Source organism: Chrysemys picta, chromosome 5 (assembly GCF_011386835.1).
Source record: "Chrysemys picta bellii isolate R12L10 chromosome 5, ASM1138683v2, whole genome shotgun sequence".
NCBI classification, from domain to species: Eukaryota; Metazoa; Chordata; order Testudines; family Emydidae; genus Chrysemys; species Chrysemys picta.
In genome coordinates, this window is record NC_088795.1 from 71,664,882 (window position 1) to 71,683,514 (window position 18,633).

An 18,633-nucleotide genomic window follows, 5' to 3' on the forward strand; every position below is an offset into this window, starting at 1 on the left:
CTGGAATTTTGTTACCCAGTTTTGTGAGATCCTTTTGTAACTCTTTGCAGTCTGATTTGGATTTAAATGCAAAGTTTAAATCGCTTTTAATATATAGATTAATTATATGCTGTGAAATATAAGACTTTAAATACTGCTGTCCACTTTTTCTTTGGGGCATTGAGATGTTACTGAGCCCTTACTTAGAATGGTATGTAATTTGCCCCATAGTTACAGGTTTGTAAATTAAAGAGCTGTTGGAATTATTTAGAAGTATTAGATTTGTACCTGCTGCTGTTTCTGTATTTGTTACTAAAATGTTTTCTTGAGAATACATAATAAGATAGGCAAAGAGTTTCAAGAGGGTCTAGTGATTTGAAGGGTCCAACTTGAGATGCTATTAAGGAGCTCATTTTCAGGAAATGCTGATCAACCACCTTCTGAAAATAAGACCCTTTGATGGTACAGTACCTCAACTTGGGCACCCAAAATAAGTACAGACTTTGAACAGATTGGCTTTAATTAAACTTTTGAAAAGCCATTTGTACAGTTTCTTTAAAAAAAAAAAAAATCATACCAGTAAATAATCAGATGAGCAGGGTGTAACAAAACTCACAGGCTGACAACAACCTCATCGTAATCTTATTTTAAAAAATCCAAAATTTACTTTGAACCTCTTTACTTGTATCTGTAGAAAGAATCTGATATAATTCCAGTTCTTCCTGAATGCGTTCTATCAAATGAAGAAATATTAGCTACCACAGGGATGCGGAAGCAAAAATCTTATCAGTTAATTTTTAGGTGGAAGGGAATATTTCAGATGTTCTCATAAATGTATATACTGTTGATGCTGTTATCCAGCAGGACCCTCATGATTTACAAGAGAGGAAAAATTGCTATTTACTGCATCTTCACCGGTTGTTCAGAGAGGAGGTAATTTTAGTCAGTTCAGGGTTCTCTTTAGAGTTTTCACTTGGAAAAAAAAAATTCAGTTAGTAATCCCTTTAAATGTGCAGCTCTTATATTGCTTACCATGGGTTGCCTTTTTACAAACAGTTTTAGTGTTTTTGCCAAATGTTGAACTTTGTGGGCTTCCTTAACCTTCTACTTCATTATTTTCTTTAAAAAACTCAGTAAAGTGTCTTGGCAAAAATAAATCCATCATTATAAGTATTATTTTAAGGTATTGGGTTATTAGTTAATTTATATGACAAAATCAGGCATATGTTTGTTTTCTTAAGAAAATCTATGTTCAGTTTTTCAGGGGTCTCTCAAATGTCCTCAGTTATTTCTTGAGATTTAGCATGCATTGATTGCTATACCGTTGCTATTAACAGACTAATCATTTGTTGATGTCTTTATTGACAGGTCAGTACTTGGCAGTTGACAGGAGATCAGGAAATTCCTTAGTTGGGATATTCTCTCATACTAACATATTGATAGGCTCCTTTTTTCTTGCAGGTGGTGTGACAAGGATGACTGTCTCCCTAGTGGTCATTGTATTTGAGCTCACAGGTGGGCTGGAGTACATTGTACCTCTCATGGCTGCAGTAATGACCAGTAAGTGGGTGGGTGACGCCTTTGGTAGGGAAGGCATCTATGAAGCACACATCCGGCTGAATGGCTATCCTTTCTTGGATGCTAAAGAAGAATTCACTCACACAACACTGGCTGCTGACGTTATGAGACCTCGAAGAAGTGATCCACCCTTGGCAGTGCTGACACAGGATAACATGACGGTGGAAGATATAGAAAACCTGATCAATGAAACCAGCTATAATGGTTTTCCTGTTATAATGTCAAAAGAGTCTCAGAGACTAGTGGGATTTGCTTTAAGGAGAGACTTAACTATTGCAATAGGTAATTATTTTACAATTCTATAAGATCATACGTTCTCATTCAAATGCATTAATACTTTAAAACAGAATTTATTATGTATGTCTTAATTTTGTACCTGAATGTTTCGTGTGTTTTATAGCCCAGATATGTAGCACAGACTGTTTATTCCTCTCCTATCACCTTGATCAGGAGGCTTAGAACTTCTTTTTACAAGGGTGTCTTGCAATAATAGGTTCTGAAACAGGGCACACTTCCATAAAAACCATGGCAGTTGCCACACTGGAACAGACCAATAAACCATCTAGTTCAATACTCTATTTTCAGCAATGGCCAGTGCTGGATGCTTCAGAAGAAATTATGAAACAATGGACCTAATTGTGCAATATAGTACCATGGACGGAAGAAAGATGTCATTTATTGCCACTCCCATAGTTTTTGTGGCTTTGTGCCAGCATGTCCTCATCTGAGATGAAACTGTTAGAACATGTCTTCAGTACCCCTGTAACAGGGGTTTGGGTGGCTGCGTGGCTTAGTGGTGAGATCGCCTGGCTCTCAGCCCCTGCTGGCTGAATGGCCTCAGCCTTTAAGGCTGGGGTGGGAGGCAGGGGACCTTCTCCCCCAGGTCCCAGCCCAGGGAGGACCCTTGAACAGGGGGATTGGTGTCCCTCCTGGCAGGGAGTCAGAATCCTCTCTCCTGGGCTACTTCCTACCAGTCTGTTCAGTTTGGGGTGTGGCCCCTCTAGTCTGTCTACTGGGCAGCTTGCATCCCCCAGGATTCCCTCTGGGGTCCAGATTGCACCTTGCTGTGGTCCCAGGCTCCTTCGGTGGAGCAGCCACAAGCTGGTGAGGGCAAGTCCCACAATTGTCTTTGTGATTCACTCAGTCGGTTACCTCCCGTACTGGGGATTTCCACTGCAGTCTCCCTTGGCCGGGAAACTAGTCCTCCATCCCTTCAGGCAGAAAGATAGCTAGCTTCTGCCACTTCATCAGTCAGCCCCTAACTGAGCCAGGCTTCTTTCTTTTATCCCCTCAGGCCTGGCATTGGCTGCAGGTATAGTGGGGCGGGGCTAACTGGGCCCAAAGGCTTTCTTGAACCCCTGCTGTGCTGGCTGGCAGTTTCTCTGCTTCGTCACAGCCCCATTATCATCATTTTCATGCTGCAGAGTTCTCTGGGAAATATTGCCTGAGTCACCCCTCTAAGGCCACCTGAATCTGACTTCAAACTTAATATAAAATTTTATACGTTACTATAAACCCTTGGGCTGTTTTATGAATTTTGATTCAAAAGTTAGAAAGGTTAGACCAGTTTTGGCATTACAGCTATGTCAAACAGGTAGGTTTTTTTACAGTAACAAGGTGTACTGTCAGTAAATGTCTAATACTGTAATTGATTTTTCTAGTCAGTTTCACGTCAGAACACCACACTCGGCTTGAACCCGCTTAAATATAGTGATTTGATGTGTAATATTTTTGAATGTACATGCCGTAAATTGGAACATAGCAAAATTATTCATTTAAAGAGACATAACACTTATGCCTGAAAATGTTGTACCTATTATTATTATAGTCAACACCAAATACTCCCTGTAACTGAAAGACTAGAGGAAAATAAGTTATTTTAAACATTTTTTCCAATTTGTTCACTTTAAGTGAAATTCATCTGTACAGGGGGCAGAATTCAAATTCTATATATATTTGATTCTTATCAAGATGCCGGTAATCTAGGACTAGGTACCTCAACATGTAAAAGAAAGTTTAATTTCAAACTGTTGTCTTTCATTTACGTTTTGGAATACCTAATACTAGATTACAGGCAAAGATATTTATCTTTATAAGAGTATTTTTTTCAGGCAAGATTCATTTTACCATCTAAATTACACAGTGGAAATTATTCAGTCTTAAATTTGTATATCAAAAGAACCACTCTTGGAAATGATGTGAGTAGGGAAGCTTATGTCCAAAAATGAGGGAAGACTGAAAAGGGAAGGAAGATTTGGCACAAATAAGCAAATTACACAGATTCATAGGAACAAATAGAGAACATTTGATCAGTTTTAACGTGTGTAACTTTAGCGCCCTCGTGGTCAAGATGGAGTCTGCTCTGCAGGTAGCTCTGACCAAGAGAAGGCGCATGCAGGGAAAGTCCCTTCCACCCTCCGCGCACCTGTTCCAAACCCCCCAGAGTGACCATACATACACAGGAAGAGCTCTGATTTGTCCTTGTCGGGCGATTCCTCCCTGGCACAGTGCTCCTCCTGGCTCCTGTCATGGGGTGTCCCCGATCGGCAGCTGTGTCCCTCCCACGCTTCAGGAGGTTCTTGGCTGCTTCCCTCTGTGAGAGCCTGCTTGCTGCAGCCCTTCTGTCTGGAGCGCCAGACACGCACACCCTGTTGCTCTCCCCTCTCCTGCTCCCCCTACCACCAATAGCACTTCCTCCTTCTGCAACAATCAGCACTTCTCCCCCCCACCCCTGGGAAATATATTTAAAGGGGACATGCTCTCTAAAACCCGTTATACCCAACATTACATGACAAACCTTGGCAGCGTCACCACGTGAGTGCAGTTTCTTCCATGCAGTGGTCAGACATGTGCTTCTTCCACAATAGATCTTCTCCTCCTCCCTTTTATTGTAAAGGAAAGTTATTTATTGTACTGAGGGAAATCCCACGCAATGTATACAGCAGCCACTATTTAAAAACAAAACAAAAAACCATTCCCATGGTATGGCACAAATATATCAGTGTAGTAAACAAGCAATAGGAAATAAGTCATATTTGTTTACTTTTTTTAATGGCACTTACTGTATATTAAGTCTCCTTAGGCTTCCAAAAGTTCTCTCGGAGTGACAGGGAAGGAGAATGTTCTAAACTTTCAATGTGCCCTACCTACTCCAGATTTGAAGCTCAGTTGATGGTGTTTTATGACTTTCCATATGAATAGTTTGTTCCTTGGAATACTTGGAGCACCCCATTCAATCTCCTTGGCACCCTCATAGGAATGTGCTTTGGCTTCAGCAGCGGAGGGATGTGGTAACAATAAGACCATCAATGAGAGTGCACACTATTGAGACAGTCCTCTCACTCTTATGAAACCCATCTGCACTACACAGATAGTGGCTGCCTACTGCCTAAGACATTATTAAATAGCATGTATATTGCCCAAATGGTGGTAAAGATTTGTTCCACTGCATGCCAACATGCATGTTTGAGATCTTCACTATATTACATTAAAGGCAGAGTATGACTGAAAGTCATATAGTCTGATGTCTCTTCTGCTGGTCTCTGTGAAGTGCATGTATTGGAGAGAGAAGAGCCATTCACTGAACTTGCAAGTTGCACTAAATCCTTTAAATCCAAGAATGATTGTTTTCTCTTTTTATTATAGAAAGTGCTAGAAAGAAGCAGGAAGGTATTGTTGGCAGTTCCAGAGTCTGTTTTGCCCAGCATACTCCATCACTTCCAGCAGAAAGTCCTCGGCCTTTGAAACTTAGAAGCATTCTTGATATGAGCCCATTCACCGTGACAGATCACACACCAATGGAGATAGTGGTGGATATTTTCCGCAAGCTGGGTCTGAGGCAATGCCTTGTAACACACAATGGGTGAGTACAGCAGCAGAAACACTGTTCATTTGGTCAGAGGTAATACTGGTGACTAGTGTAACATGCTGACAACTTAAATTTAATTCCTATGTGATTCAGGCCTATCACATTTAATGACCTCGTTGCAGTCTGACCTCCGCAATGGACAGCCTGTAGCTGAGCCAGAAGTTGAACTTCTCTGGTCAATTTCAGTTGCTGGTGAGAGACTGGAAATGACAGTTAAAAAGCTGCAACTCACTACAATTGTTCCAACAGGAACGACTTTGAAACAAAAAATTCTATCAGAATGAAATAGTAAATAGTTTGACAAATAACCATTAAGAATTAAAATTGCATGCAAATTCAAGGGAAAAGCTCATTTCATCTCACTTCCTCCCCCGCCCCCCTTCTCTGTACCCCTGTTCTGACATTGTCCATTTGCGACCAGTCAAAAATGGGCTTCGGAGAGCAAAAGCAAAGTGTGGGGGGGGGAATCAAACTGGTTTATTTTACCTTTATGCAGCCTTATTTTTCTATTTTGAAGTAACAGGTATAAAATGCATGATAATGTGATGTTTTCTTTTATTCCCACTGGTTTCCTCGTGAGGCAGGGGATGGGAATACCTAACTTACTACACTGAAAGCTTGTAATGAGCTACAGCATCTTCCTCTTTCTACTGTGAACCAATAAGTAAAAAGTAATTCTCCATTGCCATCCATGTAAAAATATCTATATTCTGTTCCATAAACACTATAAATCCAAATCCATTATGCTTTGTTTTAAAGAAAATACAAAATGGTTATAGGATATTTTTTCAGATTTTAAGGCCAAAAAAGGAAGCATTATGATAATCTAGTCTGACCTCCTGTGTAACACAGGCCATGGAATATTTCCCAGGACCAGGGACTTCCATGGGATTAGAACCGATCCCTCTGGCACTGCAAATAAGGGCAATACCCATAAGCCACCGAGGGTCTGAGTTCTGTCACTTTCATTATAGGTTTTTCTCTTCCTCATGTCCCAAGTGTATGTCTAGGCTGCAATTGGACAGGCCAGCTGACTCAGGATACGGGGCTGTTTAATTGCAGTATAGACATTCAGCTCGGGCTGCAGCACAAGCTCTGGAACCTTCCCATCTCACAGGGTCCAGCGCTCCATCCTGAGCCCCAGTGTCTATATTGCAATTAGATAGCCCTTAACCCAAGCCCCAGTCATCTGGCATGGGCCAGCCATGGGTTTTTAATTGCAGCGTTGACATACCAGGTATTAATATCAGGGGGTAGCCGTGTTAGTCTGTATCTACAAAAACAACAAGGAGTCTGGTGGCACCTTAAAGACTAACAGATTTATTTGGGCATAAGCTTTCGTGAGTAAAAACCTCACTTCTCGGATGCATAGAGTGAAAGTTACAGATGCAGGCATTATATACTGACACATGGAGAGCAGGGAGTTACTTCACAAGTGGAGAACCAGTGTTGACAGGGCCAATTCAATCAGGGTGGATGTAGTCCACTCCCAATAATAGATGAGGAGGTGTCAATTCCAGGAGAGGAAAAGCTGCTTCTGTAGTGAGCCAGACACTCCCAGTCCCTATTCAAGCCCAGATTAATGGTGTTGAATTTGCAAATGAATTTTAGTTCTGCTGTTTCTCTTTGAAGTCTGTTTCTGAAGTTTTTTTGTTCAATGATAGTGACTTTTAAATCTGTAATAGAATGACCAGGGAGATTGAAGTGTTCACTTACTGGCTTATGTATGTTACCATTCCTGATGTCCGATTTGTGTCCATTTATTCTTTTGCGGAGGGACTGTCCGGTTTGGCCAGTGTACATGGCAGAGGGGCATTGCTGGCACATGATGGCATATATGACATTAGTGGATGTGCAGGTGAATGAGCCCCTGATAGTGTGGCTGATGTGGTTGGGTCCTGTGATGCTGTTGCCAGAGTAGATATGGGGACAGAGTAGGCAACGAGGTTTGCTACAGGGATAGGTTCCTGGGTTGGTGTTTCTGTGGTGTGGTGTGTAGTTGCTGGTGAGTATTTGCTTCAGGTTGGGGGGTTGTCTGTAAGCGAGGACTGGCCTGCCTCCCAAGGTCTGTGAGAGTGAGGGATCATTTTCCAGGATAGGTTGTAGATCGTGGATAATGCGCTGGAGAGGTTTTAGCTGGGGGCTGTATGTGAGGGCCAGTGGTGTTCTGTTATTGTCCTTGTTGGGCCTGTCCTGCAGTAGGTGATTTCTGGGTACCCGTCTTGCTCTGTCAATCTGTTTCCTCACTTCCCCAGGTGGGTATTGTAGTTTTACGAATGCTTGATAAAGATCTTGTAGGTGTTTGTCTCTGTCTGAGGGGTTGGAGCAAATTCGGTTGTATCTTAGGGCTTGGCTGTAGACAATGGATCGTGTGATGTGTCTTGGATGGAAGCTGGAGGCATGTAGGTACGTATAGCGGTCAGTAGGTTTCCGGTATAGGGTGGTGTTTATGTGACCATCAATTATTTGTATTGTAGTGTCCAGGAAGTGGATCTCTTGTGTGGACTGGTCCAGGCTGAGGTTGATGGTGGGGTTGAAATTGTTGAAGTCCAGGTGGAATTCTTCAAGGGCCTCCTTTCCGTGGGTCCATATGATGAAGATGTCATCAATATAGCGCAAGTAGAGGAGGGGCATTAGGGGACGAGAGCTGAGGAAGCGTTGTTCTAAGTCAGCCATAAAAATGTTGGCATACTGTGGGGCCATGCGAGTACCCATAGCAGTGCCACTGACTTGAAGGTATAAGTTGTCCCCAAATCTGAAGTGGTTGTGGGTGAGGACAAAGTCACAAAGCTCAGCCACCAGGCTTGCTGTGGCCTCATCAGGGATACTGTTCCTGACAGCTTGTAGTCCATCCTCATGTGGAATATTGGTGTAAAGTGCTTCTACATCCATGGTGGCCAGTTATTTTTTTAAATAGTCTCTCAATCAGTGCCCCCAGTTCTGCACACACAGTTAATTCAATTGCATTTGCAAGAGACAGAATTTGTCTAGAACAAATTCGGTCTTCTGTGAGGCACAATAGGAGGCCCAGATTTTCAGTTTTGTATTTTTGTGTTCACATTGTGCTGAATGCTTCAGCTGTAGATATGTGATCTGCAAATGCATGGGGGAAAAAAAGGCTCTCAAACTTTTAAGAGAAAATGTGCCCATTTATCATCAATATCTGCACGTTTCACAGTGGAGATTAAAAGCCTGTGGTTTAAAATATCCTCAGAGCATTGGTTCTGGCATATTAGGAGCCAGGTTGCTATTACTTAGTTTTAAAAGTTCAAGCCAGAACCATTTTTGTTTTCTGAATTTCAAAACATACTTCAAAAATATAACTTTAAGAATGAGACTGTATATATGAGTGGGACTATGGGGGCTTGTCATCATATCGTGATCTGCCAGCTAAATAAATAAATAATACACCTTTCCTTTTGCACTGTTTAAAGGCTTGTTATAATTGCCTACTTTCTAAAATAAACTGCTCCTCTTTCTGAGGGACTGTTCATTTACTTTACACTTTGCTTTCACGTACCTTCCATGTGAAATATATGAAATATAATTAAATGTAGCGATCTCTGACACAGTTGTCATGCTTTCCCGTTAGTATACATTTAGTAGACGCCTAAGAAGTGGAGTATTCCTTACTAATTTCATGTTGTTTAGCATGAATGACTGTGGGAGGATAAACTTGAGAACTAAAATATTTGGGTAGAGGGTTTATTTGTTTTGTTGTTGGCAAATGGACTACTGCTATGAATTATTTATTTTTAAATTGTATTATTCAGATGATGCCAACTTGGAAGCATGATTAAAATGCATTTGCTTCAAATTTGTTCTTTAATACATGCATGTACTGAAAGAATAGTGGGAACTTTCTGAAACTTAAATAGCTTCCTAAAAGCCTTTCTACTTCAGGGTAAGGGACTCTCACTATCAATTTTAAGTCAGTGTACGTGTCTAATTACATTCCTGGAACCCAATTTGGGGAAAGAAATCTGTAATGCTAAAATTTCTGGGAGAAATATTTATATTGAGCTGTTCAGTACTATAAGTAGCTTCTACTGCAGCTTAGAGCTCAAATACAGGAACCTAATAATTGTTTTGGTATAGTCGTTAATTATAAAGCAAGGTTAACCAAGCAAAACTAAAGTCAAACACTATTATGAATTTTAAACGGTTGCTTTCAGCATAAATTAGTGGAAAATGTGGAATGCTTCACTAATCAGCTGCGTTGTAACAATAACCATTTTTGTCCTCTTGCTTCAGCTTGTAAACTTGTTACTTTGTGAGCTCAGTGTTCACTACAGGTCAAATTTTAAACCTAGTTCGTGATGCTTCGGGTAATGGCAGTAGCAAACTGTCAGGTAGACAGAAAGGGCTAATGTACTCTAAATTTTGGCAAAAGGAAAACTGGTAACAGAATCTGTAAATCAAATATGGTCTCAAAAGGCAGCCTTTAGTTTTGCTTGGTTAACCTTGCTTTATAATTAACGACTATACCAAAACAATTTTATTAAAACTAGTTTGTGCAACAATAACATGTTACAGTTTCGGAGGGGTAGCCGTGTTAGTCTGGATCTATAAAAAGCAACAAAGAGTGCTGTGGCACTTTATAGACTAACAGATGTATTGGGTGGGTTCACCCATGAAAGCTTTATGCTCCAATACATCTATTAGTCTATAAGGTGCCACAGGACTCTCTGTTGCATGTTACACTTTGGACTAGTAAGCTTGCATTAATTGATAGTTGTGATAGTAAATTAAGGACTATTGGGAAGTGCATAGAGAGTAGGTTTAACTTGTTGATTTACACTAATGTATTGATTCAATGAGCCACTCCTGATTAAAAATTGATTTGAGTGGAGAATTAGGCCCACTATGGCCTGTGCTACAGCTCAGAATGATTTTACTGCATAGGGTAGCTTCAAACGCACTATTTCTTTGACTTTCTAAAATCCATATTTTGATTTTAGTCTTGGTCATCTACTGTGACAGGCTAAAATTTTAGCTCCCAATGTTTATACAAGCTTAGAAGTAACTGCTGAAAGAAGGAAGTTAAAGTAAATTTCAGTTCCAATATTTTTTATAACTGGGAGCCGTATGAATGGATATTCAGGCAGGTGAATGTGATAATGGTAAACTTACATCCATATTTGAATATATTACTCTAAGGTTAAAGATGCGTTTTTTGTGCCATGTAGAAAATGAACTAACAATTTCTGTGAAAGGGTACTGATTGTCAAATCACTCTTCATTTAACTACTTCATTATTAGCATTCTTGCAGTCCATGTTTTTTCATTTTACTCGACTCTAAACCTTTCTCATTATGATTGGAAGTTTTTTTTCATTTGATTCACACAGTTATTAGCATAACATGATCTGTTTCAGGATTGTCTTGGGGATCATCACAAAGAAGAACATATTAGAGCATCTCGAGCAACTAAAGCAGCACGTCGAACCCTTGGTGATTAGATATATCAGATCTCCTAATTAGACATGTTAGAAGTCAGGAAGCATGAAACTTGTGAACTGTTCAGTGTTCTCTTACAATGACATCAGCTGAACAACAAAAATCTTCCTGTACAACAAATACAATAATTTGTATTAAGGAGATTTTAATGTAAAACATTTGTAAAAACTAAGCTGTTAATACAGACATACTGCTACACCAGCTAAAAATTTGCTGTTAATCACAACATTAAAAGAAAGTTAGAGAGATCAAATATCAGAAACTTTATTTGATATTCTTGAAAGGATGGGAAATGATTATATTATGCCAGATGGGAAAAGGCCAAGCTCGGAAACTCTTTCCTTTTCCTTTTTTGTTAATACATATTAAGATGCTTTTGTATTAAAACTTACAATATTTCTTTGTCAGATCTTGGCAGCTTTAAGTAGTTGATCAAGCCAAAAACATCTATTTAGTTTTCTGACAACCAAACCAGTATGTAATTTGTACTTAGTGTAGCATTAGACCTTCCTCTGCTATGCCCCATGTGTCTGCATGCTTCTAAAGAGCAGTCCTTTATTTTTGTTATGCACTGTATGTCTTGCTGCTGCTATCTGTAGCAATCAGTGTCCCTTCCTAAGATGTCTAGTTATGTCCTAAGCCGCTGAATGGCTTGTTAATATTTTTACTAGTGGCTTCCTAATCTAAATATAGTATTACACTAAGATGTTGTGATCTAACGTTAGTTATAACTTAGAAAATATCTTAATTTGGATGTTGGTTGCTCTGCAGTTGTTGTATCTGTACTAAACCTGCCCTCCAAATGTAGCTGCTTATGTGCAAAACATGTTAATTGTTTTCACATTTTATTTTAATATTTCACAAGTATTTCATGCCTCCTTTAAAACAACAAAACAAAAAGTACTAACAGATTAACAAGATCAGCAGCTCATGCTTTCTGCTTTCTGCTTCTCCTGTGATATTATCCTTTAGGGCAGCTTCACTCTTTTTGATATAACACACAGTTCTATTCTTAATCACTATTAAGACCTTTTCATAAGAGCACAACATTTAAATTTTAAAATGTGTACAGTCTATTAAAATTGGTAGTTTCTTTATCAGTTTACTTTGTAAGGTTCTAAACTGGAAAACAGAACATCTGTTGATTATTTTGCTTAAATTCTGCTCTCAACTGTTTGTGCTCTTATGAAGATACCGGACTAAGCCAATATTGTTAGCCTGGAAAGATCCCCTAAATTTAATTTTTTTAAATAGTTTGATTTGGTGTCTTGGTTTTTGGCCATCAAGCAATTTGTGACTTTTGGTGGCTAGTTTGGAGCATATTTTCTTTTTGAAGTGGGATCAATATCACTTCCTATTCATACCTCTTTCGTTCTTTGTTACTTTTTTGTTGGCATATGTTAATCAAAATTTCATTTTGTAGAAACAAAAATTAAATATAAATGGGCTTGGACTCTGCTTGCATTACTTGCATATCATGAAAAATGGATTACAGCTTAGTGACCATCCTATTTGGTGCCTCCACACTGCTCTCTTTTAACAAAATGATGGTTACTTGATATTTTTATTCATAAAATGTTTTCATTTAAACAAGAAAATCAGGCTATTTAGTCTATTCCTGTCAACAAAAAGGACTTGGCTACAGATTTAGTTCTATTTCTTTTCTCTTTTAGAGTAATAGCCATTTTCTATTTATCCTTTTCAGGCGCCTCCTTGGCATTATAACAAAAAAAGATATCCTCCGTCATATGGCCCAGACGGCAAACCAAGACCCCGCGTCAATAATGTTCAACTGAACCCCATAGCTGAGGAGAGAGAGGAAACTGAAGAGGAGGTTCATTTGTTGAACAGTACAACGCTTTAGCCTGAGGGATTCTTCTGTGGTTGGAAATGAGAGCTGGATTTTTGCATAACAGTGCTGTTGGCATCCAAGAGTTTGTCTGGGGGAGTATGGAGAGGACGAAAAGTGATGTTCCTCACTGTAACACGGGGAGAGCGAACCTCTGCTATCGTGCACTGGATGCGTTCCATGATGACAGATCTGCCATGATAGTGCAATGCGAAAGCTGGATCAGAAGACCGAATTCTCCAACCCCTAGCCTAGTATTGAAGAGATGCATTGTTAGTCCCTGTTTCCAGAGGGATCACTTGAATTGAGCCATCTTTTAAAGACTGCAAGGTCTTGCCCTTTTTACCATTGAAAACTGTTGTGTTAACTCATGAAATATATAGTTATTACACATCACCTTTCTACATTCCAGAAGAGCTTTTATTTCTCTCTCTCCCTCTCTCTCTCTCTCTCCTGAGCCGTAACAAAGCCTCTTTAAAATTGGTGTGCCCTTCGGAAGCAGTAGTTTCTCATATTGAGATGTACTGTGACTTACCAAGGTTTGATCACAAGAAGGGAGTTGTTTTGTGCCATTAAACATATAGTTTGTACATCACGAAATGCTTGGGGCAGTATGGATCTGCTTCAGCAAAAGCAGATTGAACAGGTAATACCTTGTATGAAGCATGTGTGAATTTTGCAGCCTTAGGTGCTGCGATTTCAGAAAAATTAAAAATAGATGAAACTCGAGTTTCTAGGAATTTTTTTTGCTGCAGAATATATCAATAATGTGACCTGGTCTTATGCAATTTTTGTATTATTGAAAACACTGACATATACCAACGTTGTGCAGAATAAGGAAAAAGTACTGCTACTCTGATAACTAAGAACAGGAACAATTCTGTACCATCTGATGGTAATTGCATGCGGAAACACTGGACATATTTTTTACATTAAATTAAAATCAATCATCTTTAGGGTTTTTTTCCACAAAAAGATGTTCCACTGCTGACACTGAAGAAAGAAATGTAATTCATAACTTGCACTAAATGTATATTTTTTTCTTGAAATTTTACCATTCTTTATTTATATTTTTATGGATTAAAATATATTAAATACAAATCAGTTAATATCTTACGTAACTAATTCTACCTTTCCATTGATTTTTATAGAGTAATTCAAAATCCTCTACACATAATGGAGGGTTGGGAAGAAGTTTACACTTGATGAAGGGTTTAAAAAAAGTAATGACTTCTTCATGATCCAACACACGCATAATAGCATTTTCAAGCCTCCCTTTCACTGCCATAACCTTGAGGTGTCCGTTTGTTTATTATTACAAAACAGAATAAAACTACAAATACTCTTTTTAAACACTGCAGGGTTTTAACAATAATAGAATTAATTATTAGGGCTGTTGTGACTGACTCTTGTTTAAGAATCTAGAAATGTGCTGGCTGAAATGTCAGCTGAAATGTAGCTTTTTAGAAAACAAAACAAAAACTTACTTGAAATGTTGAGTGGGTTTTAAACTCCAGCAGCAACACACACTTTAGCAGGCTGACAGATTCAGAACATTTTTTTTTCTTTTGAGAAAACCTATCTTAATCATTAGCTGAACATGTTTATCTATCAGGTTTAAAAAAAAAATACCACACTCAAAGAAAAGGCAACTACCCAAGAAAGTATTGTCCCCAAAAGGAAAACTATGAAGTAGTCATGGGGCAGTTAAAATCTGGTGGGTAGATTAAATTCATGTTTTGGTATGTTCATTACATTTATAACTTGAAATTAGGGACAATGATCTCCTAATGTTAATATTCCCCTAAAACTACGAAATAACGGGTTAAAAAAATGTCTGTCAAACTTAGCTACTTTTAGCACTTGTTGTCTTGAGGGCACTGATTCAGAAAAGCACTAAATAAGTGCTTAATTTTAGCATAAGTAATCCCACTGAAGCCTATAGGACTAGTAGCATGCTTAAAAGTAATGCATGTGTTTACGTGCTTCTCTGAATCAGGACTGATTATAAAACTGTAATGAATGTTTAAATTCGGTCCCAGTAAAAAACATACTACTTTTCTGCAGTGCCTATTGTGTGCTCACTCTGGTCAGCCCCTTTTTAAAAGTTGGTTTGGAACTAAAGCAGGGAACCAAGCTACTATTGAAACGGCAGTTTTGCAACTAACTAACTTTAATTTTCTAATTGAAGCAAATATGTAATGGGTCAAATTATGCTGTATTACAGCTGTTGAACCATTACATGAATCTGAAGCAGTGTACTAGTTTTCTCTGGCTAGTCCTGATTTCAACTGATCTGAGCACAGGATTTGGCTTGCCTGTAGAAGGCAGTTCAGGAGGTTGCCTGTGATGCTGCCTTTCATCATCCAGCTAAAACTTGTTGGTCTATCTTGTAGTTGAAGGATATAAACATAACATGATTTAAAAAAAAACAACCCAAGTTTTTTAATCACTTTAAAACCCCACTCCCACCCCTGCTGCTAACTTTACGATAAGACACACCAGTGTGTGTATTGTATAAATTCAGACCTAGTTCTGCTTTCACACTGCATGAAGTGAAACCATACAATTCATGCCCCTGCTGTCTTTTTGTTTTAACTGTAGATCAAAGTGCAACATTTGTATTGTGCTGATCTCATGCACCTCTGTTCACTGTTCTTACCTGCTATGCTTTCTTCATTGATATTTGACACTTATCTAGTCATCCTACATTAGAAATTCTGATATTGACTAAGTGTGCCTGTGCTGTTCAACAAAATGGTTTGTTTTCTAATGTAAAATTTCCAGCGCCTTATTACAGTTACTAATTTGAGCAGATGTGGTAGATGGGGTGAGGGTGTCAGCATCTTTTTGTTTTTAAACTGTTCAGTTACTGGTTCATGAAGAATGCATAGTTTGTTAATCTGTGATGTTGCTTAGAGCTGTATTTAATATTGATCTTAATGTTTTTATTTATAATAGTGTGGTAGAGTTGCATATCATTACAGTAAAAACTGATTACTGTGATGATTCAATCAAACATATTAAAAATTTCTGTATGATCATTTTTTGTTTGACTTTTAATTCCATGTGCTAGCAACTATTATTCACATTGCTTTTCCCCTCTGAAATTTACGTGACTATGTAGGGAGTCTACCTCTGCACCAAAGGAAAATTAGCAGCAAGCAATTTTACCTATAGACAAGCATCAACTAATTTGTAAACAAAAAGGCCACAAAAATAAGATTTCAGCAGCACAGTTCAGCTGAGCTTGTTGCACTTTGAGAATTGCTTATGATTCAGCTAGCAAACAATTAAACACTAATGGATTTTCTTCAAAATTTTCATTTTTAAAAAAGTAATTTCTGCTTTTAAGTGGTAGAATGTATTGGTTCCTGATTGTTGCTTTACTATGCAACCATCTAATTTTAACTGATGGCTTAAAGCCACAATTCTGTATTTCAATAACTGCAGCTTCAATACTTCACTTTTAAACTACGATAATTACAGTATTCATCATGTGGCAGAAACTGGGGCATCTGCTATTAAGCCATGCTAACCAACTATTACTTCTCTTCAATTTTAATTTATTGGTTCAACTTTATAGATGTTTCTTATTCCTCTTGAGGACAAAGCTTTTGTCAATATACTTTATTGTACAGCAAACATTTAGGGCTATTAATTAATTTTACCATAAAGAAAATAGGAAAATGTATATTAAGGCCCACTCCTGCAAAGACTTAAGCACATGCTTAACTTTACACACTGTGTAGTCCCACTGAACAGTATGTAAAGTTAAGCATCTGAGTAAATCTTTTTCAGAATTGGAGCCTGAAATGTACCTTTCTGAAAAGTCAGCCGAAGTCTGCCTGTCTTAAATCATGTGTGTGTGCACAAAATGAACAATTCTTACCCTATGCAGAAGCCCATGAACACTTAAGATGTGTATTTATATGTTGACAAGTGACCATAAAAAAATTGATGTTCCATGTTCACTCTTAGTGATTTCCATATAAAATTCTCACTTTTAGGAAAGAAACAGTTACATTTCCTAGTGCACAAAACTCATCTTGCAATCTGAAAGTTGAGCTGCTTTTGCTGACTAGCACATTATCATGGTACTAAGTAATTTTCTAATTACAGATTCTATCAATGATGTGCAAGCTGCACTAGCATCCTTCTCACTCCCTCATAGCTGCATTGGTTTGACACAGGTAAGAAGAGTACAAACTTTAGTCATAACTTAACTAATTAGAGAATTTTATAATAGGTTTTGGAAAACTGGGGCTACTTCTTAACTAAAGTTGTAGTGTGGCTGTAGCATTGACCCCAGCAGTGTGTTTGAATCTACAGTATTTGGCAATGGCAACAGAGAAAGCACAAGTTTACCAGTAAAGTCTATTTCAAACATAATTATTCTTGTATTTGTGTTCCTTTTTAAAAGGTTTCAGCTTATTTACAATAGTGGAACCCTACCATATAAGCAGATGAGGTTTAGCAGATGAGGCAAAAGTTAATTCTAATCACATTTGTGCACCTGCATAATCAATGAAGTGAGGATCCACAGAAGTGGCTCTGATTGCTGGATTGATATCTGTCTCTCTGTAGGGTTACCCAGTCCGATTACTGGAAAAGACAACCACCTCACATTTGTACTGTAGTAACCATACTGTGCATGTGCCTTTAGCAGATCACTGGGTTTTGGAAGAAAGGAGTGGGTGGAACTACATATTTCACAGAAGAAAGGGCTGGACATTTGACTTGGATATTTCAAAGGAAAAGAAATGTTCCAGACATTGGAATTGTAAAAATGTTAAGTGTTGGTTCAAACCAGGGGTTCTCACAATACATTTTTGGTGGCCTCAGAGTGCTTTTTCCACTGACACTTTTTCCTAAAGTTAATAAAGTAATATGCACATCTATACATCCAAATCATTGTAATTTATGTATGCAAGTTTTTTTTTTGCAGACTCAAAAATAATGCAGTTCTCTATTCTTGATTTAACCTAACAGCACAGAAACACAACTAAGATGCTTTGCACCTTCTTGTCTTTTGTTTTTTTGGTAAAAATGGTTGTCTGTACAACAATTCTGAAGTAAATTTAAAAATGCTTTGACATAACAGAAATCCAAATAATAATGAAAAACATCTGGGTGGCTTGGGTCTGGGGAAGGGAGGTCTGTAGCTCTTCTGGATGTGGGGGTGCACTCTAGGCTTCAGCCAGCCCAGAGCGCCACTGGACTGGTGTGTGTGTGGGGAGATTCAGGGCTTCTCTGGGCAGGGGGCTCCAGGTACAGAGGATCTTGGGGCTCTGGCTGCTTGGGGGAACATACAGGCAGAAGAGGTGGAGGTGGGGGCTAGCCTCCACAAAGAGGGGCTCTGCCCATGTGTCTGCCACTCACCACCTCATTCCCTGCCCATCTTCTGGCTCCTGCCACCTGCTGCTTGTCTCCTCTCCCCCCTGCCACAGGTACCCTGAGGCCTGCAGTGAGAACTCCCACTTGCTGGTGGCTCACTGCTCACCTCCTCAGTCCCCTGCTTTTAGCCTGACCCTCCCCCCCGTCCCACCTTACTCCTCTGCCAGGGATTCCCCCCTGCTTGCAGCCAGCCTCTCTCCTGCTGCTGGCTCACCAGTTGCCTCCTTCCTCCTCTGCCAGGCCCCAATCCTCTTGCCTCCTCATCTCACCCTCCTTCTTGCAGTTAACCTTGCTCCTTAAAGGTTGTGTCCCACCTGTGTCTCCAATGAGGTGGCTTATGTAAGAGCAACAGCAGAAGGGGAGGAGCTGATGCTCTTCTCCCTCTTTCTCTCTCCCCCCCCACACCATGAAACTGCCCTGGCTGCAGGGAAACCCCTGATGGCTATATTTGAGAAGCAGTTCTAACAGAATCTCTGTTGAAATGGATGGTTTAACTGTAGATA

The 18,633-nt window shown here is 39.1% G+C and overlaps 1 protein-coding gene across 21 annotated transcripts in view; it reads left to right on the plus strand.

Annotated features, from left to right (window-relative positions):
- CLCN3 (chloride voltage-gated channel 3) overlaps window positions 1-15,777 on the plus strand; it is a 122,077-nt gene extending 106,300 nt beyond the window's left edge. For 10 of the 21 annotated variants that reach the window (XM_065596565.1, XM_042842102.2, XM_065596559.1 and 7 more), the window contains 4 exons: window positions 1,441-1,839; window positions 5,203-5,419; window positions 10,803-10,878; window positions 12,590-15,777. In XM_065596565.1, the coding sequence (XP_065452637.1) occupies window positions 1,441-1,839; window positions 5,203-5,419; window positions 10,803-10,878; window positions 12,590-12,748 (851 nt within the window). In that variant the 3' untranslated portion in view covers window positions 12,749-15,777. Of the gene's footprint in view, window positions 1-1,440; window positions 1,840-5,202; window positions 5,420-10,775; window positions 10,879-12,589 lie in introns of all 21 variants that reach the window. The other 11 variants (XM_065596557.1, XM_042842104.2, XM_065596556.1 and 8 more) reach the window with 2 other exon arrangements.
- Window positions 15,778-18,633: the final 2,856 nt, after the last annotated feature.